Source organism: Ranitomeya imitator, chromosome 2 (genome assembly GCF_032444005.1).
Source record: "Ranitomeya imitator isolate aRanImi1 chromosome 2, aRanImi1.pri, whole genome shotgun sequence".
Lineage (NCBI taxonomy): Eukaryota > Metazoa > Chordata > Amphibia > Anura > Dendrobatidae > Ranitomeya > Ranitomeya imitator.
The window spans coordinates 790,801,864-790,826,851 of NC_091283.1; the positions used below are offsets into that span (position 1 = coordinate 790,801,864).

Consider the following 24,988-nt stretch of genomic DNA (forward strand, 5'->3'; position numbering starts at 1 on the left):
CAGGAGATCTAAAACTCAAAGCTTTTGTGGATGCAGACTAGGCTGGTGAGTTAAGTGATTGTAAGTCAACAAGTGGCTATTTGTTCAAGCTTGGAGAAGGTTACATTTCTTGATCTAGCTTAAAACAGGTGTCTGTAGCCTTGCCATCTACAGAAGCAGAGTATGTGTCTTCAGACCTCGCAAGTCAAAAGGTCATTTAGGTAAATCAATTATTAGGCAATTTTGGAAGGCTATCAACTGAACTGACAGTGATTTAAGGATGCATTAAACTTGCATGCAGTGAGAAGATCTATGCAAGAACCAAACACATTGATGTTTAACATCATCACCTGCATGATTTGATAGAACGTGGCATAATGGAGTTTGTTTATTGCAAGATGATAGATGATATAGAGTCAAATTTGAAGAATTCAAAACCTCTATGGCACTAACAGGAAAAGTAGTTGTTGAGTGTGGGTGTTGGAAGAATGCTTATTACTGTGAATAATTGAAACTGTTTACTACTATTTAATACTGCATGAGTTTTTGTCTCCGTCTCCATTATTAGTGTTAGATTGCCAATAAAGCACTCTTGTTTTTGAAGAAACAGGAAGTTCCTGTTCAATGTGTGTGTGTGTAGCTGAAACACATTCGTACTTTCACTTTCAAAGCTGACAGATAAGATGCTAAGATTCTAAACTATAAGAAATACCAGTTGTAAGCTTTGTTCCTGACTAAATATATATTCACTGTTGAACGGCTGGACAGTAGAGAGATTAATCCACCATTGATAATTAGGAAATAGAGATAAAAAAGAACTTTTCATATTGGTGACAGAAATTGCAATAAGAGATTATTATGCTTCTGAGCCTGAGGTTGTTGGGCACATTTCTCAATTTAAATGGTCATTCACCTTGATATTGACAAACTTAAAATTCTTCATTTTTTTTTATATCAAATTATATCTGTGTTATGACTATTTTCCCATCGTCATATAACAAATGAACCTTTTTATATATGTAACCTAAGCCTTCTTATGCTAACCCATGGCATTCCCTAGAAATATAAATATAGCATTAGTCTTAATTTTTTGACCATTGCCAAAACCTTGCACTGATAACTAAGAAAAAGTGTCAATTGTCATCATGCTTTCATCATTTACCATTTATTTTCAGCAACATTTTCATTTCATCTACCAAAAAGCAACAATTGTTTTGTTTACTGCTGGAATAACTAAAGCATATAACATTGAAGTACATGTACTAAATATAAGACAATGATTGCATTCTTTCGTTGTTTGGGTTCTGATGCTTAATGATGCTTTCTATTTACGGTATTCATCCCATTAGCCTTTATTTTTGCCTTTTCCTTTTCCTTTCCCCTTCCCCTTCCCTTTGCCTTTTCCTTTCCCATTTGCATTTTGGCAACCTCCTTGCCTTCCATTATCATCATAAGATCGCTTATTTCGGACGTGTACTTCTGCTTCTTGTGTTTGATCCCTCTGTTCTTCGCCTTTTTCTTGATCTTTCCCAATTTCCAGCTCTTCATCTTGTCCCTCTCCGTCCTCTAATTGTTCTTGATCGTCCACATCTTTATTGACTTCATTGTCATGGTCCATGTTCTGTTCATCTTCATTGTCTATTTCTCTCTTCTTTCTGTTCCCTTTGTTTTCATCTTTTCCAAAAAGAGATTCCTTTAAGTCTTCAGGTGCTGAAAAATGTAATAAAATGTGTTACACCTAGAAATGCTCTTATTATAAAACAAAGTTTTAATATTAAATCAGAGAAGTTAAAAGTGATTGTGAATATTAGAGAGATCTAAAGTTTTAGAGAAAATCTATTTGAACGAATCAAAGTCAATATACCCTTAAGAGGTCTAAATAATTGTGGTAGTTCAAAATAAGGCACGGCATGAAAATTATTGCATCACAGTCCAAATGTTTATGTCCTAATAGTCCCTTATTTTATTAGCATTTTTTTAATGTTCTCTGTGACAAAATTAAAATATCTGGGGTTCTGTCATTATAAGGGAAGCCAAGCAAAACTGCCAATGAAGCATATTATTGGAGTCTTGGGTCTCAATTTTAATTTTTATGTTATTTCTAAAATACCCTTTTAGATCTCGTTGACTATATGACCATGATATGTAGAATGTACAGAGAAAGATGTAGTCCAGGTTAGAAAAAAAACATCCTTTTTAAAGAAACAGCTTAAATACAGCTCTTGACAAAGGTATGACTATATTTTGTCTCTGGAAAAGGGGCCCTTAACCCTGGAAAACGTAGGAAAAGGAAATGGATTGTAAAAATCTTTGCTCTCTGGTCATCACTCACCAAGTGAAGTTGTTATTAAATTATTTAATGTGTGTAGTAAATGTGAGAATACTTACTAAATACTGCCTTCAAACATTTTGTTCCGCATATTGTTTGACAGCACCGCATGTTATTGCTACAGTCCCCATCAGACGAACAGTCAGGAAGGGCAGTGTAATTTCTAAAAGGCCAGTGTTTCTTGCATTGTGAGTGGTTTTGAGAGCACTGTTCACCATGTTTGCACTGATATTTTGAGTGGTCTTGAGAGCACTGTTCGCCATGTTTGCACTCCTTATTCGACTTCCACTTTTTCTTGAATTCTTCTTTGAGCTCTGGGTGTACTCTCAAATAATTTCGAGGACACATTCCAGATTTTTTATCTTCCTCTGTGACCTCTATTAGAAAAAAACAACAAATGGAACAAATAATTGAGTTTTCCTTTATTATGATCCTCTTCACCATTCTTTTTATTGGAGAAACTGTTCAAACTGTACGTAGCTTTTGAGTAAGTCAATATTTCAAGCAGAAAGGGCACTTTACACATTTTCTCAAAACCCACGCTTACATGCATGTTTTTTTTAGGACCTGTCACCAAATTTTTCACGTTGAAATAGACACACAAAGTAATAGTGGATGCACAGCGAATGAAACATTTTTTTATTTTTGTTTTTTTATTTTGCCTAACTGTTGCGATGATAATAGCAATCAAATATTTGGCACCTAATGAGTTAACTTTAGTTAAGGCCAAGTTGATGCTATTAGAATTTTCACTGGGGACGTGTACTTCTGCATCTTTATTACACTGACCAATCATAAGCAGGCAGCAATATAGACGTGCAAAAGGACCTGTGGTAATGTCATCAGGAGCATATGTCCTGAGTCTACAGGTACTGCCAGCTGGAGTGTGCAGCCTACATAAGCACTGAAGATACCTTACACAGCACAGAAGTGAGGAGCGATTAACTCCAGTTGATATTTTCAGTACTTCTGTGCAGTGTAATATAGCTAAAGTGCTCATTTAGGTCACATACCCTGACTGGCAGTGGACTCAGGTCATGTCACCATGATGACATTAACTCAGGTTCTTCTGCACTTCTATGTTGCAGCCTGGTTATTATTGGTCAGTGTCATAGAGGAGGAAGAAGTCCACGCCCACAGTGAAAACTATCCACTTAGACTTAACTAAACTCAGCTCACTAAGTTTCAAATTGTTGATTGCTAATATCTCTGCAAAAAAGATCCAAACAAAATATTTTATTCCGCTCTGCAGCTTCATGTGTCCAGTTCAACATGAAAAAATTTTGTGAAAAGTCCACTTTTTAATGCATAAACCCTCAATGGGCATACGGTTGTGCAGATAAAACGACAATTTCACCTGCAAAAACCTCTTTGGTTAATAACAGAAATTCAGTTTGAATACCATGCAGAAAAACATGTCAGAATAATTAAAAATTGCAGCAAAAAAAGGCATTGCATATGCATTGTGGGAACACATCCTTAGAGTGCAAACATACGCAGCATACGCTGGAAACTAAGATGCGGCAGTAATGTTGTTTTCCCATCATCGTGGTAGAATCTCAAAGACATTGACAAAACAATGTGATTGTGGAAAAAACACAACACACTCTTAACGTGTGAGTGCATTCACGTGGTTTTCAACAGCATCACTGATGCATCTTGGTGTCCAGTATATGCTGTGTGTGTTTTTACTTTAAAGCCATGTTCACACAATGTATTCATAATGCATTTTTGGCCTAATTTTGTGAAGATTTGTTTTTGTAAAAATGTGTCAAAGAAGCATATTGGGACTTTATTGTGTGAGCACTGCCTCAGGCTCTGTAAGGCTTTGTTCACACATTGCATTTTTTGCCTTTTTTTTTCTTTTATGCCAGGTTTAAGCTGGTTTTCCTTTATTTTTGCTGCGTTTTTTGCTTAGGTTTCGATGTGTTTTTTTTACTGCATCTTTGTCAGGGTATATTTGTCTCTTGTGCATGCTGATAAAGTTTCATGCATAAAAAAAATGTATTCACCTTCATCTGGTTTTGGTATAAAAAATGCAACAAAACCTGATTCTTGCGTTTTTGATTAGCTTTTGAAGCATTTTTGCACTATCCATTATTTTCAATGAGTGAAAAAAGCTTAAAAAAAACTGCAAAACTCAAGCTCTTCTGACAAAACAGTCAATAAAAAAAAAATCTCATTGATTTTGCTGTTACTGTGAAACGCAGCTAAAAAAAAAGCTGAAAGAAAAAAGAAACACTGCAAAAACACAACGTGTTATCATGGCCTAATTTTTACTGCAGGATAGGATTATATTTTCCAATCATTTTTATTAAATAAATAATGCATTTTTAACCATGTGTGAGTCCTTATATTTCATATTATATTAGGGAAAATCATTACAAATAATTTACAAAATTGTATGTTTACCATACGGTGCATCCTCAGGTCCTAATCCTATTTCTTTAAGTGTTTGCTCGATTACTTCCAATGCATTGTCCTCTAAAGAAAGGAAAAGGAGATGTTGACTTTTTATTGCAATCATACAATACTTAGGATTCCAACATTTAAATACGATTGTTCCAAAATGATTGAGTATAAATGCATTAGTTCTTTCTGTTTGTGCATTACTAAAGTGTTATTTCTATTTTGGAAAGTAGTGGCATATCATTGAATAGCGCCATGTTGTTGGTACATGCATAGCTCATGCTCAAAGCACTGTTGTACAGGGAAACCAGTTAAAGGGACATATATTTTAGCAATATGCCATCACTTTCTAAGATAGATACAGTGGGTACAGAATGTATTCAGACTCCTTTAAATTGTCACTCTTTGTTTCATTGCAGCCATTTGGTAAATTCATTTTTTCACATTAATGTACACTCAGCACCCCATCTTGACTGAAAAAAACAGAAATGTACAAATTTTGGCAAACTTATTAAAAAAGAATAACTGAAAAATCACATGGTCATAAGTATTCAGACCCTTTGCTCAGACACTCATATTTAAGTCACATACTGTCCATTTCCTCGTGATGCTCCTTGAGATGGCCCTACTCTTTCATTGGAGTCCAGCTGCGTTTAATTAAACTGATAGGACTTGATTTGGAAATGCACACACCTCACAGCTCATAGTACATGTCAGACCATGATCATGATCTGGCCAAGGTTACAACAGAATTTCTGCAGTACTCAAGGTTCCTAAGAGCACAGTTGCCTCCAAAATCCTTAAATGGAAGAAGTTTGGGACCACCAGAAGTCTTCCTAGACCTGGCCGTCCAGCCAAACTGAGCAATCCTGGGAGAAGAGCCTTGGTGAGAAAGGTAAATAAGAACCCAAAGATCACTGTGGCTGAGCTCCAAAGATGCAGTGTGGAGAAGGGAGAAAGTTCCACAAAGTCAACTATCACTGCAGCCCTCCACCAGTCGGGCCTTTATGGCAGAGTGGCCTGACAGAAGCCTCTCCTCAGTGCAAGACATATGAAAGCCTGCATTGAGTTTGATAAAAAATACATGAAGGACTCCCAGACTATAAGAAATAAGATTCCCTGGTCTGATGAGGTGAAAATAGACCTTTTTGGTGATAAGTTTAAGTGGTATGTGTGGAGAAAACCAGGCACTGCTCATCACCTGCCCAATACAATCCCAACAGTGAAACATGGTGGTGGCAGCATCATGCTATGGGGGTGTTTTTCAGTTGCAGAGACAGGAAGACTGGTTGTCATTGAAGGAAACATGAATGCAGCCAAGTACAGAGACATCCTGAATGAAAACCTCTTCCAGAGTTCTCTGGACCTCAGACTTGACGGAAGGTTCACCTTCCAACAAGACAATGACTCTAAGCACACAGCTAAAATAACAAAGAATTGGCTTCAGAACAACTCTGTGACCATTCTTGACTGGCCCAGCCAGAGCCTTGCCCTAAACCCAATTGAACATCTCTGGAGAGACCTGAAAATGGCTGTCCACCAACGTTCACCATCCAACTTGACTGAACTGGAGAGGATCTGCAAGGCAGAGGATCCCGAAATCCAGGTGTGAAAAACTTGTTGCATCCATCCCAAGAAGACTCATGGCTGCACTAGCTCAAAACGGTGCTTCTACTCAATACTAAGCAAAGGGTTTGAATACTTATGACCATGTGATATAATTTTTCTTTTTTAATAAATTTGCAAAAATTTCTACATTTCTGTTTTTTTCAGTCAAGATGGGGTGCAGAGTGTACATTAATGTGAAAGAAATTAACTTTTTTTTTACTATCACACCGCATTAGGACACTACTTATCTTATTATCGAGCCTCCTGAGGAGCCCAATGGGGCGAAACGCGTAGAGGCGCTGCTCATCTGTATGGCAATTGGCAGGCGAAGGGAGATAAGTGCTTTTAGTTCTTTTCTACAGTGGAGATGCTTAATATATGGACATGTCTGTAGCCATATTGGGGTACTACAATAGACTCTCCTATCATGGATATTACGGCCCTATAAGTATTTAGGCCAAATATCCCTCCCCTCTATCGCCGATACGCCAGTATCTTTGCCTACTGTGTTCCTTATTTTGTTTTTATCTTTGTGGGGCTCTAGGGTTCCTTTAGCATAGGAGTATCTTTGTCTATCTACAGCGGTTTCCTTAGTCCGTGGGTAGTGGGTATTCCCAGGGGACATAGGGTATTATAGGGCCCCTAGGGATAGCCACCGTGGAGTGGGGGCGCCATATCGTTTCCCTCATAGGGTGCCAACCCCCACAGGTAGGTAGGTGCGAGAATAGCACACATTAGGGACACCTAGTTACTCCTTTTTTATTAAGTGTTTATGTGTGAGCACAGTGTATGTTTTTTTTTATTTTTTATTTTGTGGTCATTTTTTGTGGTGTGAACCAATATGTGGGTTCTTGTCATTAATAAAGATTTATAGCTTTTAGGGATTGCATACGATTGTATACTTTTGAGACCATGTCATATAATTTCTTTTTCTAAATAACATGTCAGTATTTAACCTAGAAATGCTTATGAAAAATAGTGACCAAAATCAGGCAGATTTGCTACAGAGAAAGAAATCATAACTGCAAGTTTTCCTCCTGTAATGTGTCTTGCAGCTGCCCCTGGTTTTGGCTTGGGCTACATTCACATTACAGTTTTGCTACATGTTAGTGGCTTCATCAGGGATGGAACCCTTGAGTTTAATGCAACAAATGGTGTCACTTTTTCATCAGTGTCTGTTGTTTAGAGAGGAGCAGAAAAGCGTGGTCGACTGTGCATTTGTGCCTGCCTCAAGACGTCTGCAGAAAGTCAGACAGATCACAATAGAGTTACTGGTTTGACTTTTCTTTTTTCAAAACATCTCAATTTATTCAGTATTGGAATATAAGGGTCACATGAAGAAATCCCAGCACTTATACCCTTAGCTGCTATCAATGAGGTTATTAATGGTTGTCTGAGGAAGGTTCTGCCTTGCTGAATGCACTTGGAAATTCATCAAGATCTGCTGCTGGCAGCTCCATGGCAATTACCAACCAATGGCTTCATAGATGTGCAACACTGGTGGCTATTGTGGCACATTTAGCCCACGGAGGCTGATTACAATAGTCCTGCTGAAAAACGGCTCCTAGGACACTTTCACATTCTCTTGTGAAGATCTTTACATGATGTTGCCAAAATGGTTTCCAAGTCAATCTATGGTTAACATTGTGTCTAAGTAAGAAAGGAACAATTCATCGCTAAAGAGGATAGACCTCCATTCCATTAGTTGGACTTGCTCAATGTTTTGCAAACACCTTGCAATAGTTTGTGTAGACATGTTTCACACTAGTGATGAGCGAGTGTACTCGTTGCTCGGGTGACCTCTGAGTATTTATGACTGCTCGGAGATTTAGTTTTCATCGCGGCAGCTGAATGATTTACAGCTACTAGACAGTCTGAGTACATGTGGGGATTCCCTAGCAACCAGGCCGATGGTTTTAGTAAACCAAACTTAAAATCACCCAATAGGGTCTATGCCACTTGGAGAAAATAAGCAAGGGGTTTCCTCATGAAATACATTTCTCATCTATCCATAGGTAATAGGTGTCTGATCACTGGAGGGTCCCATCACCAATACACATACAATTACCAGAAAGGCCCAGTAACCCAAGAGAAACCAAAAGCATGCCTTAAATAGACACAATGCTACTGAAGACCCTCCACAAAGCCAAAACAATGCTGCCTGATGTCCATATACTCTTCTTTTTGGTGCTAGGCTCAGTGGAGGTTTGCAGAGACTTGGGATAGAGTTCCCATTACCAAGGTACCAGAATATCACATGGTCGCAAATGATCCAGACAGAAGAACTGTATTTTGTCCACAGAGATGTATAAGTTATAACTAGTGATGAGCAAGCACACTCGCCGCACTTATCCTAAGCTATGAGGCATGTTAAAGGGTCAATTTTAGGCTTTCAGGATTGCTGCATCCAGTAGGTGGCACTAAAGTCGAAGTCCTCTTTCTCTACGAAATAGCAATTTGTGTTTTGAATATTTACAGGAAAGATACCGTGGTACCGTGATAGCCAGTGGATATAAAAATATTTAGAATTGAGTCCTCAGTGGTTGATACCTTTTAAAGGCTAACTGAAAAGATGGTAACAAATTGCAAGCTTTCGAGACTACACGGGTCTCTTCATCAGGCATAGACTCAGAATTCTATTAGCCTATGCCTGATGAAGAGACCTGAGTAGTCTCGAAAGCTTGCAATTTGTTACCATCTTTTCAGTTAGCCATTAAAAGGTATCAACCACTGAGGACTCTCAATTCTAAATATTTGAATAATTACAGAAATTTATGTAATAGATCTATAAGGAAAAAAGGGTTGATCCAGCACGTCAAATAAAATCAAACAATCAAATCATCAATCAAATAAAACATGTTTTTAAGAAAAAAAATCCACATTCTGAAATAGAAGAATTATTGTCCAAGGAGAAAAGTCTCAAGAGAAATTCAGTGTCCTGGTTTGACATGTTTCAAAGTGATACTTCTTATTAAGGCTACGTTCACACTAGCGTTCGGCTAGTGTGCGTCGCGCTAGCGTCTGGTGACGCAGCGGCGACGCACGCGTCATGCGCCCCTATGTTTAACATGGGGGACGCATGCGTTTTTGCTTGTTGCGTTTTCCGACACGTGCGTCTTTTTTTACGCTAGCGTCGGACCAATAAAACGCAACAAGTTGCATTTTTCTTGCGTCCGATTTTCGTCAAAAACGACGCACGCGTCGAAAAACGCAGCGTTTTTGCGTGCGTTTGCACGCGTTTTTCGGTGCGTTGTGCGTCGCGTCGCTGACGCAGCGGCGCACAACGCTAGTGTGAACGTAGCCTAATAGATTCATCTATTTAAGAATGTGGATTTTTTTTTCCTAAAAACTTGTTTTAATTGATCAAATAAAACTTTGGATTAAATTTGAAGTGCTGGGTCAACCCCCCTTTTTTTCTTATGGATTGCCTTTCCTTGGATTTGGATCCTGTGCACTTGTGAATAGCTGAGCTGACTATACCATTTTCTCTATATGTAATAGATCTGTTTCACATGAAAACACCCTAGTGAAAAAACGAAACTCCTTCTGTGCAGATCACTATTGGCATTCATCATAACATTTTTCCAAGGATTTGCTTTTCCCATTAAAGTCAATAGGATTAATACCAGATTGATCTTCAAGAAGGAACTTACCAAAGATTCCTTTCACACATTTCATACCACAAGGTGACCAACAACATTTCATGCCATTGTCACATTTTCCACCGCTTGTACAGCTTTTCAGTTTACTGAAGTCAGGATAACCATATTGTTTCACTAATTCTTTCTTCTTTTGATGCAGTTCTGGATGTTTTTTGAAAAACTGGATTGGGCACATGCCAGTGCCATCATCATCACTGGAGGTTTCTGTTATGGTGATAAAGCATTAAAGAAATAAAGAAAATTCATTATTAAAATGGCATATTGTGGAAAGCATGCACTGTGCCGTGGATGTTAGTATATAAATACAGTGCCTTGCGAAAGTATTCAACCCCTAGGAACTTTTCAGTTTTTGAATTTCCACAAAAATTTCAAATAAACAATACATTTCGTTCAACTTCACAATTGTGTTCCACTTGTTGTTTATTCTTCACCAAAAATTTACATTTGGTATCTTTACGTTTGAAGCATGATATGTGAGAAAAGGTTGCATTTTTCCAACAGGCCGAATACTTTCGCAAGGCACTGTATATCAGTCAAGGCAAAAAAAAACTATAAAAAAAGGTTTTTTTTGTTTTTTTTGGGGATGTTACTTGGATAACCAGTAGTATGGAGGTATTTGTAACAATGCAAATGATCTCTGTTTTGCAGAAATCCAATCTGTCTGCTTTGTGAAATCAAGCTTTGCTGCCACATGCAAATTAGCCTGGAAGTGCACTGGGGGCATATTCAGTGCATTTACACACCCCCAGTGCACTTACAAGCTAGTTTGCTTGATGCTTCATAGTTTGTCTTCTTAGTGCTAGAGATGAGCAAATATATTTGAGTGGAATTAAATTCTACTTGAATATATTACAAAAAGCCACATTTGCTAAATTAGTGATTTTTTTTTTTTGTAATTCACTTCAGCTCGAATACAGCAAAATGGTTGTCAGCTGGATCTTGAGCTGTAATGAGCCATCAAAAGGTTAAAAGATAAAAAAACAACCCTTGTACTCCCTTGTCTACCCCTCTGCTGTGCACTGTCCCTTGCCCAGTTTTCTACATGTCTTCTTATTCCTACCACCGAGTGCTGAACCCCAGAGCTTCTTCTTACTGCCGGCTCTAATGAGGACTGGGATGTTCCCCTGAATGTGCGGCCAAGGTCATGGTGTACGTCTTTACATCATGATGTTGTGATCTTGCCGCGCTTGCACAGGAACATCCCAGGCATTGTCAGAGACAGAAATTATGGCCTATCGTGACGAGGGTTGGGGATTCAGTGCTCGGTGACGGTGATAAGAGGATGCATTGAGGAACCAGATAGGATACAGTGATGATAGGAGGGGCCAGGGAGGTGACCGGTAAGGTGAATATATGTGTTTTTTTATTGTCTTACATCATAGTTTTATTATGTCCTGGGGTCTGGGGAGACTCCAGACCATAAGGCTGACGTCACACTAGAAGTATTTGGTCAGTATTTTACATCAGTATTTGTAAGCCAAAACCAGGAGTGGAACAATTAGAGGAAAAGTATAATAGAAACACGTCACCACTTCTGTATTTATCACCCACTGCTGGTTTTGGCTTACAAATACTGATGTAAAATACTGACTAAATACTGCTAGTGTGACGGCAGCCTAAGAAGGAATGTTCAATGTGCAGTGAATAACTTTGCTGTAAATTGAATTTCCTAGGAAAATCTGCGTGATCTTACAAATTCGAATTTTGTCTGATCTGCTTATCTCTAAGGCTACGTTCACATTAGCGTTCCGCTAATGTGCGTCGCTGTTGCGTCGGCGACGCAGCGGCGACGCAGCGGCGACGCGCCCCTATGTTTAACATGGGGGACGCGTGCGTTTTTTTTGTTGCGTTTTCTGACACGTGCGTCGTTTCCGACGCTAGCGTCGGACGCAAGAAAATGCAACAAGTTGCATTTTTCGTGCGTCCGATTTTCGTCAGAAAACGACGCACGCGTCGCAAAACGCAGCGTTTTTGCGTGCGTTTGCGCGCGTTTTTTTGTGCGTCGTGCGTTGCGTCGCCGACGCAGCGGCGCGCAACGCTAATGTGAACGTAGCCTAACCAGTGCTGCCACATTGGTTAGTACAAAACAGGTATCATCCCACCATACTACTAGTTTCAGTAGTAAAATCACATTGTCACATTCCTTTTAATGGAAAGCTATCATCAGTAAATAACCTATTGTTTAAATCACATTTCAGTGTTTCATGTATATATATATATATTTTTTTTTTTAATAATTGGCTTTTTTTTTACATTTTGTATACTTGCAATTTTTACACTGGTCCTTGGGGCTTTTTAAGACTCACACATCCAAGAGTTTATTTGTGATCAGAGGCAGGATTACAATGACAGGTAGTACCTCTGTACACAGCTGATAACACAGGATGCACCAATCACAATAGGCGATGCTCCCCCTCCCTCTACAATAACAATTCAATATAAAAGACAGGGTCAGGGTACAACTATTGGGGCTCCTTCACAAGAACATATAACACACCTGAGTGCTATCAGATATTTTTTTAGCAGATAGCAGTAGGACCAATGTTATTTAATAGGGAAATGTTCCCCGATTTTTTTCACTAATAGTCTGTCTGTGGAAAAAGTCGCAGCATGCTTCGATTTCACTCTGAAATTGGATGCCACTCACTCTTTCAAGTCTATGGCTGCATGGAAAACATCGGACTGTATTCATCTGAGTGCAGTCCGATTTCGTTGGACCCACAGAATATAGAAGAATATAGAAGTGCTTTCAGTCCTCAAATAATGCAAAGAAAACAAGGTCATAGTCATTTAGAAACAAAAATACTAATGTTTTAACTCAGGAAGAGTTCTGAAATCAATATTTTGTGGAATAACCATGATTTTTAATCACAGCTTTCATGCATCTTGGCATGCTTGTGGAAAGTGACTGGTGGACAGTCTTTTACACTGCTTCTGGTACAAACATTTAAGCAGTTCTTCTTTGTTTGATGGCTTGTGACTATCCATCATCCTCTTGATTACCTTCCAGAGGTTTTCAATGGGGTTCAGGTCTGGAGATTGAGCTGCCCATGACAGGGGTTTGATGTGGTGGTCTCTTAATTTTGGCCAGAGCTGTATATATAAGTTTGGCATTGCTGCAATTATACTGACCTGGAGAATTATGTTGCCAGTTCATTTTATTAGGCCATGTTCCCATTTTTTTTGCTGCATTTTTTTGCCGCATTTTTACTTGCAGAAAATCTGCTGCATTCAAGGTCACGTTCACATGTTGAGTATTTGGACAGTATGTTACCTTTCTACCTATTTTACCTTCAGTATTTGTAAGCCAATGCAGGAATGGAACAATCAAAGGAAAAATATAATAGAAACACGTCACCACTTCCGTGTTTTTCACCCATTCCTGATTTTGGTTTACAAATACTGATCAAATACTGGACGTGTGAATGTGGCCTTACAGTTCAAGCAAAGTAGATGTGATCTCACGAAAGCTTTTCTGCATTTAAAATTAAAACTAAACATGCTGCATGAAATTTGCATATAAACACCTAAAAATGTGAAAATGCATATACTGTAAAAAAAAAGAATTAAAAACACAATCAGAGAATTCATGTTGGTGCACATACTTGCAGAAAAACTCAGCAGATATAAAACAACATTTTTGTACTTGGGAACATGGCCATACAACCCCAGCCCCGTCAACTATAGTGTGATTATTCTGCTGACACTGTCCCAATCTACACAGTAAAGTCTAAGAAGGAATTAACATCACATTGGGTGTAGATTTATGGGAAGACAATTATAATATTTTGTCATGGTACTGTAGTTTACCTTTAAATCACCAGTAATAGTTTATGTTCCATTAATATTTAATATGATCTTACCGTCCCATTTTGCACTTGCAACAGCCGCAAACAGCAAGGTGAAAATAATTTCAGTCTTCATTCTGCTTGGTCTGCCAGTTGTCCAGCTAGCAATGAAGAGTAAGATGAATACTTAGTTGGATAAAGCCTCATTTTATGATAATTTAAGAAGGCCACGTCACATCTAGGATTCTTAGTGGTGGATTAAACGATTAGTCCACATCAATGATTTTACGTGAATGCTATTTGTAACCTTTAACGTAGTTATTATTGTTATCTGTGCAATGTTGTATTATTGAAAGATATTTAACCCAAAACCGATTACTGTCTGCAGCAGAGATGATTGCCAAGTCTCAGGGGTTTGTTTATTTTGGCTAAAACCATTATATACAAGTTGGAGCCATGTGCACATTACCTGTACAGGGTCACATTGGGTACCAGAGACGCTGTGCTTTCTACAACGCACTGCATTGTGAAGATATACACCCTTTAAAGCAATGCAATATTTCAATGGGACAAATCATAATTATTTTGGATTCATTGTGATTTTGGATATTGTTGGATTTGTGTGAAATTCGACTAGAAGCATCTCTATGCCTCTGTGTAAACTTGAGGGCATACATAGGTACAGTAGAGCTTACTTTCATACGGTTATCATGAAACTTTGTAGTGGTAGTACAGAGACATGATATGTTTATCATGAAGAATAAGGTTTTTTTTATTCTCAAGCCATCTTTTCTTTTGATACCCACCTTAGGTTCGGTGTATATAAACGCTGCTGAATCTGAATCTTTGTTTTCTTCAGTCCCAGCCATTGCAATTGGTGTCATATGTATGTTACAGCCGACACATACAGCTGATGAAAATGGGCTCAACTCCTGAGCCTGCACCATTTAGATGACACAACCGTATGGTGTATATGAACTGCAATCCAAACATACAGTTGTTCGTTTTGGGGGAAGGTGTTTAAGTAATTGTCAAACTTCACAGGTAAATGGTCCAAGGGTTTGACCTGCTTGAAAATATTAACAGCGCCATTGCTTCCCTCATGCTTCTCTAATGATTTTGCTGCTCCCCTCTAGTCTGTATGGACATGACTGCAGTGGGGACATCCCATCAGGGAAAATATTGCAGAAGACACCAGGTCAAGTGATAGTTGTGGCGGAATTAGTAATTACAAAAGACCCAAGAGGGCAGTGAAGAGGAGTTGGCACCCACACCTGTAGCAGGACAGATGTGCAGTACAGCAAGCTGGCTTATAGCCGCCATTACGAGACACCAGATTCGAGTAAAGGAGTAGAGAGACTAGAGATCAGATCCAAGTAAAGGAGTCAAGAGATCAGATCCGAGTACAGGAGTCGAGAGACCAGATCAGAGTAAAGGATTTGAGAGGCCAGATCCAAGTAAAGGAGTCGAGAGACCAGATCTGACGAAAGGAGTCGAGAGACCAGATCCAAGTAAAACAGTTGAGAGTCCAGATCCAAGTGAAGGAGTCGAGTGACCAGATCCGAGTAAAGGAGTTGGGAGACCAGATTTGAGTAAATGAATTGAGAGACCAGATCTGAGTAAAGGAGCCGAGAGACCAGATCCGGGTAAAGGAGCTGAGAGACCAGATCCAAGTAAAAACCTGAGAGACCAGAGCTGGGAGAGCTGAGACAAGTGGGCAGAACCAGGGCAGACAGAGAGACAACTACAATGATGAAGTCACTTCTAGTGTAGATGTAAGGTACAAAATGGTGACCAGTGCTGCGCTTTAAGGAATGAAGGCAGCCAGTGTGATGAGTGTACCAAGTAACTAATCTGGGACTTGCGTCCTAACAGGTAATATCATCGACTCCCACTAGGGCCTGTATTATGTTTTGTGTTACCTAGAGAGTGACAACACTGACTGACACAGTAGTGACAGTGACGCAGTTTAGGTTGGGGTATTAGGACAAAGACTTCTCTGACAATAACATACAGGAAAGATATATATCTTGGTACCGTGTTAGCCAGTAGATAGAAAAATATTTAGAATTGAGAGTCCTCAGTGGTTGATACCTTTTAATGGCTAACTGAAAAGATGGTAACAAATTGCAAGCTTTCGAGACTACACAGGTCTCTTCAGGTCTTTGCCTGATGAAGAGACCTGTGTAGTCTCGAAAGCTTGCAATTTGTTATCATCTTTTCAGTTAGCCATTAAAAGGTATCAACCACTGAGGACTCTCAATTCTAAATATTTTTCTGACAATAAAAGTAATTTAATGATAATAATTAGTGATGAGCGAGTATACTCATTGCTCGGGTGGTCTCCGAGTATTTTGGCGTGCTGGGAGATAGTGTGTAAATAGCATTGTGTCAGTATCCTGTTCATCTTAATTACTGTATTCATCTTTTAACACAACTTGTTCCATTTTCATGGTGTTACCTATCCTCTGATATTGTGCTGAAGGCACCCCATTAATTGTGTTCATCGAATAGTTGTTGGTTTAAGTACCACGGTCTCCTCATTGTCTGTGCTATTGCATCAGCGAACCTGTTAACATTCTCTAGATGGGACATCACTGCTGCAGCCAGTAGACAAAGAATGGCATGCAGAAGCAGAGAGGTAAGTAACGATTTTTTTTTGTCAGAAATATTAAGCATTTGGGCTATTTTACATAGAAACCAGGCAACCACTGTTATAATTACATATTATACAACACATCTATACATTTTTATTGCGATGAGTTAACATTAAAATCGTCACCACATTAATTTCTGGAACCACAGTATATTTTGGAGCAACAAAGAAAATCAACACTTGAGACACATTTTAAGTAGGTGTTGCTGTCTTGGGCAGGGCTCACACAATGGGGCAAGGCTCAAACAATTCACTATGCAGGGATACAGAATGTGTTTCCTTCACACCACCAGGTGATGACGTCTTCATGTAGTTTACAGGAAGTCAGAGATGGACGTCCTGTCTACACAGGAGAGCATGTACTGATTGGTAGTCAGACCGGAGATCACATGACACCACTGTCCATAATGAAAGGTTCAAAATATATGGATTCTACTTAGCCAGGTGAAATAAATAACCCAGCTTATATGCATGCTGCATACAATAATACAATTATAGAATTACCGTATTAAATTGTATGTGTGGTATACAGCTCTGGCAAAAATTAAGAGACCACTGCAAAATGTTCAGTTTGTCTGATTTTTCTCTTTATAAATATATTTTCGAGTAAAATGCAAATTGTTCTTTTAGTCTATAAACTTCTAATAACATGTCTCTGAATTTCCAAGCAAACAATTTTGCATTTTGTTTCTGACAAAGAATGCACACAAAACAAGTTGATAATCATTTAGAAACAAATATACTAATGTTTTAACTCAGGAAGAGTTCAGAGATCAAAATTTTGTGATTTTTAATCACAGCTTTCATGCATCTTGGCATGCTTTCCACCAGTCTTTCACACTGCTCCTGGCCCAAAAATGTAAGCAGTTCTTCTTTGTTTGATGTCTTGTGACTATTCATCATCCTCTTGATTACATTCAAGAGGTTTTCAATGGGGTTCAGGTCTGGAGATTGGTGTGTGTGTGGTGATGTGGTGGTCTCTTAATTTTTGACAGAGCTGTATAAATTAGGCCTAAATTGTCCAATGGACCTATCCATAGCTCTGTGCCATCAGCTCTAATCCAGGATATCTTTCCTTGATTGACACTCCTATTTCACCCAAAAGCACTTTAGATTGAAACCAACGCAGAAGCAAATGCAGAAAATTAAACGGAGTCCTCCCACGGCTCATGCGCCGGTTCACTGTAGTAACAGTACTGTGGATGACACAAGAATGTCAATCAAGAAAGATATGATATGTTAGGGCTGAGGCTGTCTGACACTTTAGACCTCAGGATAATCCAAGTAGACACTTCAAGTTCAATTTGCATATAGCACAGGAGATGTTATACTTTTTTTGCATGCAGTTTGCAGCAGTAGTGGGGTCAAAGTTTAAAATGGTGTTTATTAGTAGTACAACATGGTGGCAACCGTTTATAAGGTCTAAACCTGGTAATAGATTCCCATTAAACATGGATTTTAATATGGGAAACTGCATTAGACATTTTTGGCACAACTACTGCTTAGTACTTAGGACTTTTTATTATTACTCTAGCAAAGTCACGTTGATCATTTGTTTTTCTAGCCTTTACATAACAAAGTGCTATTTTACTGAATTTACAGATTAGCAAGATTTTGGCTAATCTGCGGTATCATTTTATAAGTGGAAAAAAGTCAGTGTAAATACCTCTAAATGTCACAGGTTTTATAACAATCCCTACAGTGGAATGTTAAAGTTTAGGAACCTGTGGTCAAAATTACTGTTGTTGTGTAGAGTCATACAAGTTGAAGATAAAGTGATCACTAAAAGGCCTAAAGTTAAAGATGACACATTTCCTTTGTACTGTAAGTAAAAAATATAAATATGCTAATCTTTTACATTTTAAAAATTACATAAAGGAAAATGAGCCAATGCAAAAGTTTTTGTACCCTGAATAGTACCTAGTAGCACCCCCTTATGCAAGTATCACAGCTTGTAAACACATTTTGTAGCCAAGAGTATTTTAATTCTTGTTTGAGGGATTTTTGTTCATTATTCCATGGAAAATTCTTCCAGTTCTGTGAGATTCCTGGGTCGTCTTGCATGCACTGCTATTTTGAGGTCTAGCCACAGATTTTCAATGATGTTCACATCAGGTGACTGTGAGGGCCATTGTAAAACCTTCAGAATGTTCTTTTTGAGGTAGCCTATTGTGCATTTTGATATGTGTTTAGTATCATTATCCATTTGTAGAAGCCATCCTCTTTTCTACTTTAGGGAACAGTTGGAGAGACCAATCAAAAGGGAGAGGATAAGGAAAAAACACACGACCAAAACCACGCAGCTAACTCCTAGAGAAGACACTAACAAACTGTCACTCCTTCACCACCAAACTGGGTAGTCGTAAGCTACAATCAGCAGGTATCAGAGGAAACAGTGAGGTTTAAATAGAAGCCCATACAGCAGTGTTCCCCAAGTTCGGTCCTCAAGAGCCACCAGTGGGTCATGTTTTCAGGATTTCCTTAGTAATGCCCAGGTGAGAACTCCATAATCTAGACATACATCAATTCCATCACCTGGGCCATACTAAGGAAATCCTAAAAACATGACCTGTTGGTGGCTCTTGAGGACTGGAGTTGGGGAACACTGCCCTACAGAGTAATAGTATAGGCCAAATCAAAATAAAAGAAATCTTGTGGATATTAACCGCGCTGCTGATTAAGACATCAATTCAGATATAATAAATGAAGGATGGTGGTTTATTCTATGCGTTTCGAAGTATATAGTTACTTCTTACTCAGGAAATGGCCACATTAAACCAACATTTTTTTCCAATTCTACGAAATTGGTTAGTGGGAATATTATTCAGCCATTTGGTATGGTGGCCAGTCACTTTTGAAATGTATATAACTGTTAGCGTCAACTTCCTTGAAGAATGCTTTTGTAGAGATGATGTTACCTTTTTGAAAATATGGTAATGTCCAAAAATTAATGCTACCAGTATTATAAAGGGGGAAAATGGAAAGACCCCAATCATTGTCATTTATATATTTAATTTTAAATTCAATCTGGATTGATGTCTTATTCAGCAGCGAGGTTAATATCCACAAGATTTTTTATTTTGGTTCTGACCTGTGCTGACTTTTACCACAGAATCAATCAGATAAGGCAGCACTCTGTAGCGCCATAGCATGCAAACATAAAATATGAAAATTGAATTGCATTACTGTACTAGAAATATGAAAAATTGAGAATTCTTAGCGCATAAATTGGCCAGTTCATATGAACCTGGCAGCCACGTTAAGGTGATCCTCGTTGCCAGGACCTAATGCCAATCCTTTCTTAGATAGTCTACATATCTCTGTGTCAGGACTCTGAACATTTTTTATTACCTTTTGTGCATTACTGCCCTTTTCCAAGATGGCATCTTTGGTCTCATGTGCACTGTGTCTTCCTGCTATAAAACTCCACCCCAGCCTTCAGTCTGTGCTAGAGTATTCTGCCTTGCATCCAGCTCCTGACCCTGGTGGCTCCCTGGCTATATACCTGCTCCTGGGAACCTGTGTGGTTATCCTACTACTATGCTCTGAGTTTCTGCTGCATATATCGGTTTCCAGTAATCCTCCTTCATCTGCTGCTCGTGTTTACTTCCATCTGCATTTGTTGGACATGTAAGCTGTTGCTGCTCTGCAAAAACTTGAGACTATTACCCAGGCCTTCCTGGTTGAGCTAAGATATTATTTGAACTGCCTTATAAGCATATAATTAAGCACACCAGTAGCGCTTCAGAAACTGTGAATCCTGCAGCAGATACAAATACAGTGCCACCCTTCTGTATTAGTAGCTATAAACAGGTATATATAAAAATAATCCGCACTGGGTTCTCCAGTTTTGTGACCACTAAATACCTCCAAAAAACAATAAATATTTGCACCTTTTATATGACAATAAAAAACTATTAAAAAATAATAAGTTTGTGCTGTGTTTTAAAATAGCTCCGCCGTGGAGCACAACATTACCATAAGGAAATTCTGAGCGAGATAATAAATTGATTTTTTACCTAGTGCGGTATAGTCGATAATATCCACAGTTCCCTTTAGTCGGTCTTTGAAAAAGTCCAAATGTGGAAAAATGCGGCTTCGGTGGAGTTTTTTTTCCTCTTTTGCTTTCACGTGAGCGGGCTCCAGGCAGTGCCCCGACCGGCGGCAAACAGCCCTATTCTCGCTCACTGCTAGTAGCGACTAGGCGCTGTTGTGCAGCTCTCGGTTCTCTGCCTCTGCAGGACCTTGCATGACGTCACGGTCATGTGATTGCTCACGTGACTTGCTACAGATAGCACGGTGGACCAATTTCCTACTAGTTTCGGAATAGGACGTATTCCTTCATCAGGAAGGAATACATCCTATTCCGAAACTAGTAGGAAATTGGTCCACCGTGCTTCCTGAGTTGTGTTGTGGATACACAGTTGATAGTCCTACTGAATAGACTGTTAGAATTGGTATTATGGCAAGAAAAAAAGCAGCTAAGTAAAGAAAAATGAGTGACCATCATTACTTTAAGAAATGAAGGTCAGTCAGTCTGAAAAATTGGGTAAACTTTGAAAGTTTCCCCAAGTGCAGTGGCAAAAACCATCAAGTGCTACAAAGAAACTGGCTCACATGAGGACTGCCCAGGAAAGGAAGACCAAGAGTCACCTCTGCTTCTGAGGATAAGTTTATCCGAGTCACCAGCCTCAGAAATCGCAGGTTAACAGCAGCTCAGATTAGAGACCAGGTCAATGCCACACAGAGTTCTAGCAGCAGACACATCTCTACTACAACTGTTAAGAGGAGACTTTGTGCAGCAGGCCTTCATGGTAAAATAGCTGCTAGGAAACCACTGCTATGGACAGGCAAAAAGCAGAAGAGACTTGTTTGGGCTAAAGAACACAAGGAATGGACATTAGACCAGTGGAAGTCTGTGCTTTGGTCTGATGAGTCCAAATTTGAGATCTTTGCTTCCAACCACCATGTCTTTGTGCGACACAGAAAAGGGGAATGGATGGACTCTACATGCCTGGTTCCCACCGTGAAGCATGGAGGAGGAGGTGTGATGGTGTGGGGGTGCTTTGCTGGTGACACTGTTGGGCATTTATTCAAAATTGAAGGCATACTGAACCAGCATGGCTACCACAGCATCTTGCAGCGGCATGCTATTCCTTCCGGTTTGCGTTTAGTTGGACCATCATTTATTTTTCAATAGGACAATGAGCCCAAACACACCTCCATGCTGTGTAAGGGCTATTTGACCAAGAAGGAGAGTGATAGGGTGCTACGCCAGATGACCACCAGACTTGAACCCAATCGAGATGGTTTGGGGTGAGCTGGACCGCAGAGTGAAGGCAAAAGGGCAAACAAGTGCTAGGCATTTCTGGGAACTCCTTCAAGATTGTTGGAAGACCATTCCTGGTGGCTACCTATTGAAGCTCATCAAGAGAATGCAAAGCAGTAATCAAAGCAAAAGGTGACTACTTTGAAGAACCTAGAATATAAGACATAATTTCAGTGGTTTCACAATTTTTTGTTAAGTATATAATTCCACATGTGTTAATTCATAGTTTTGATGCCTTCAGTGTGAATGTACAATTTTCATAGTCATGAAAATACAGAAAAATCTTTAAATGAGAAGGTGTGTCCAAACTTTTGGTCTGTACTGTGTATTCTTAAAAAAAAGAAGCTCCACATATGAACACAGACTAAAAGCAAGAGTGACAGTTGTATGCAGGGCCGGACTGGCCATTTGGCAATTCTGGCAAATGCCAGAAGGGCCGGTCTGGTTGTGGGCTGCCTTGTGTGCTATGTTGTTAACAGAATCAATGTTCTCAAGGCACCCATACTGTTAACAGTTGTGACGGAGTACAAAGCCAGTCACTCCGTCACTTACCTCAGCATGCCGTGGGTATAATTAGAAATATTGTTCTTGTAGTAAATCTTCCTTTCCTCCATCCAGGGTAATATTAGTAATATGTCCCATATGATGCTTGGGGACGGGGATACCATGGGCCTGTGTGATTTCAAATGCCAGGGCTGAATTTCATCCCCAGTCCGTACCTGGCTGTATGCAACAAAGTTTGTAATTTGAACTTTTCACTAATAGAAATTTTGATGATGCACTTTTCCTTTGTTTTTAGCTTTCATGGTCAGAACACAACTGTATATATTTTGTAGCAAAGCACACTGTAGTTTTTTTTTAAACTTTTTGTCAAACAAATATGTTTGAGTTACAATTCTAGAAAATTTCAGTACGATTTCATACAGGGAAAAAAAATAATTATGTCACCATAAAACTTGTGATGTGACTATATCTTAGGCATTGTTATGAATACATAAAATATTTTTTCACAGTAATTTCTTAGAAAGTTTAACCCTATCTTTATATTTTTTTTGCTATGGGAATTTTATGCATTAACGTCCTTCCTTATTCCTAATACAAAATGGAATTTTGAAGTCACATAGATAGTCTTTAATTTTAGGAGGGTGATAAAACAAAGCCTTTATAGCCCAAAGGTATACATTTTATGGAAAATGACGTGCGTAACAATGGAAAAAGGCCACCTGATGTTTACTCTGCGGTGTCACATATTGTCCTTCCATACATCTCTCATCAACTTTTTCATTAGTGCAGTCATGGAAAGTGTATAGTGTGAGGTCAATGTTAGTTACTTTCTCATCCTTCACTCTAAATACATGACTACTGCATAAACCTGTTACATGAGCATAGAGCACTGACTCCCATTTAGCTATGAAAATATGATAGATAACATCCCAGGGTATATATCTTTACAGACTTCAGCCCTGATTCATCAAGACTGGGTGAGCATCTTAACGAATCGGGTGCTTTGATGGAGTAAGTGGTGCCTGATTCATAAGGAGGATCACCCCACTTAATGAATCTGGAGCATCTTACAAGTAACATGCAACTTTAAGTATTATAAAGAGAATCTTCATTTACAACCAAACTGCCATGAGTTTAGATGAGCATCATGCGGTGGTCCAAAGTGTTTCTCAGGGGGTGGCAGTTTGCCACCATCTGGGAGCAGGGAAGGACTGACGATTGGGCAAATAGGGCTACTTACAGCAATTGATGTTGGGTGACGATGACATAATTGCATCATGCCACCGTCACCGATGCAAAATGCAATACAATATAAAAGAGTCTGTGAAAATAGGAAACAAGGATTGAGTTGTGACCGCATCAATTGGCTGACTGGATGTCAGAGGTCTAGAGACCTTTGTTTTGGCCTCATTCTGGCTTTTATAGATTTACATTGTGTCATGACTTCCGACTCGCTCCAGCATACGCTGTAGCGATACGACAAGTCACAACCTGCAGAATACCAACCGGAGAGGCCACAATAAAAGATGAAGAAGACTGGTAAGCATGAGACTGAGGACAGGGAACATAGATTAGTAGCATCACTTCAGCTCTGCACTAAAAAAAAACCCTGAAGTGGTTCTTTAATATTGGTCTTCGGAGTCAGGAGCGCTGTTGGGCCATTGTGCAATATACTTTGAGGCCAGATTACTGTGTATGGGAAGCTGTGCTGGACATCATACTATACATAGAGGGCTGTGGAAGATGAAAATGACTCCAATGAGAGAAGCTGTCACCTATAAGGTACCTGGATGTAAATGTTTGTGATGTTTACTACATCTCATGAACACTGTGGTTCATCGATGGTTCGCAGTCTGATGCTGATTAGTAGCAACAATTATTATGCCCTTACCATTGTTAAGGACATAGTAGGAGTTGAAGGTTCATGTGATACTAATTAATATTTTGGGTGCGTACCTGACATTGTAATTGATTGCTGTACCAAGCTTGGTGCTGTATTCATTTACTCATGATGGTTCTGGTGTTGTATTCATGAATTAATGGTGGTTCTGGTGCTGCAGTTGCATACTAATGTTGGTGCTAGGGATCAATTCATACCTTGATGGTGGTTCTCGTGCTGTATTAATATACTGATGGTGGCTTTGATTTAATACTTTGTTCCTGTACTGACCATGGTTCTGGAGCTGTATGCATGTACTTATTATGTTTCTAGAGATGTTTTATATACTGATGGTGCTTCTGGTGTGTATTTATGTATTGAAGGTGGATCTGGTACTGTATATGCTGATAGTGGTTTTATATTCCTGTACTGATGGTGGTTCGAGTGCTGTATTCCTGTACCAATGGCATTTCTGGTGCTGTATTCATGCACTGTTGGTGGTTCTGGTGATGCATTCTTGTACTGATGGTGGTTCTGGTCCTGTGTTCATTTACTGATGGTGGTTAGGGTGCTGGATGTCCTCATTGGAGACAATGATTTGTTCTATATACTGCAATACTGTGGTATTGAAGAACATATTTTCATCAATCACAGGTTTAAGACCTTTAAGGGAACTAGACAATAACAAATAAATACTGTAAAAACATAGCCAAAAAAACAATGACAGAATTGAATTTGGTCATTGTAGGTTTAAATTGCGCTGTAAGGAGGACACCATTTCAATTTTCGGCTCAGGCAGCAGAAAACTTAAAATCGGCCCTGTTTATATAACAGCCAATATGTAT

General features: G+C 39.1%; 1 protein-coding gene across 1 annotated transcript; it reads right to left on the minus strand.

The window, feature by feature from the left end:
- Nucleotides 1-1,125: 1,125 nt before the first annotated feature.
- Nucleotides 1,126-13,962, minus strand: LOC138665798 (uncharacterized). Its single transcript, XM_069753640.1, has 5 exons — nucleotides 13,851-13,962; nucleotides 9,979-10,191; nucleotides 4,721-4,792; nucleotides 2,368-2,685; nucleotides 1,126-1,689 (listed from the first exon to the last, which is right to left on the minus strand). The coding sequence occupies exons 1-5, from the start codon at nucleotides 13,909-13,911 to the stop codon at nucleotides 1,325-1,327; spliced, it is 1,029 nt and encodes a 342-aa protein (XP_069609741.1). The 5' UTR covers nucleotides 13,912-13,962; the 3' UTR covers nucleotides 1,126-1,324.
- Nucleotides 13,963-24,988: the final 11,026 nt, after the last annotated feature.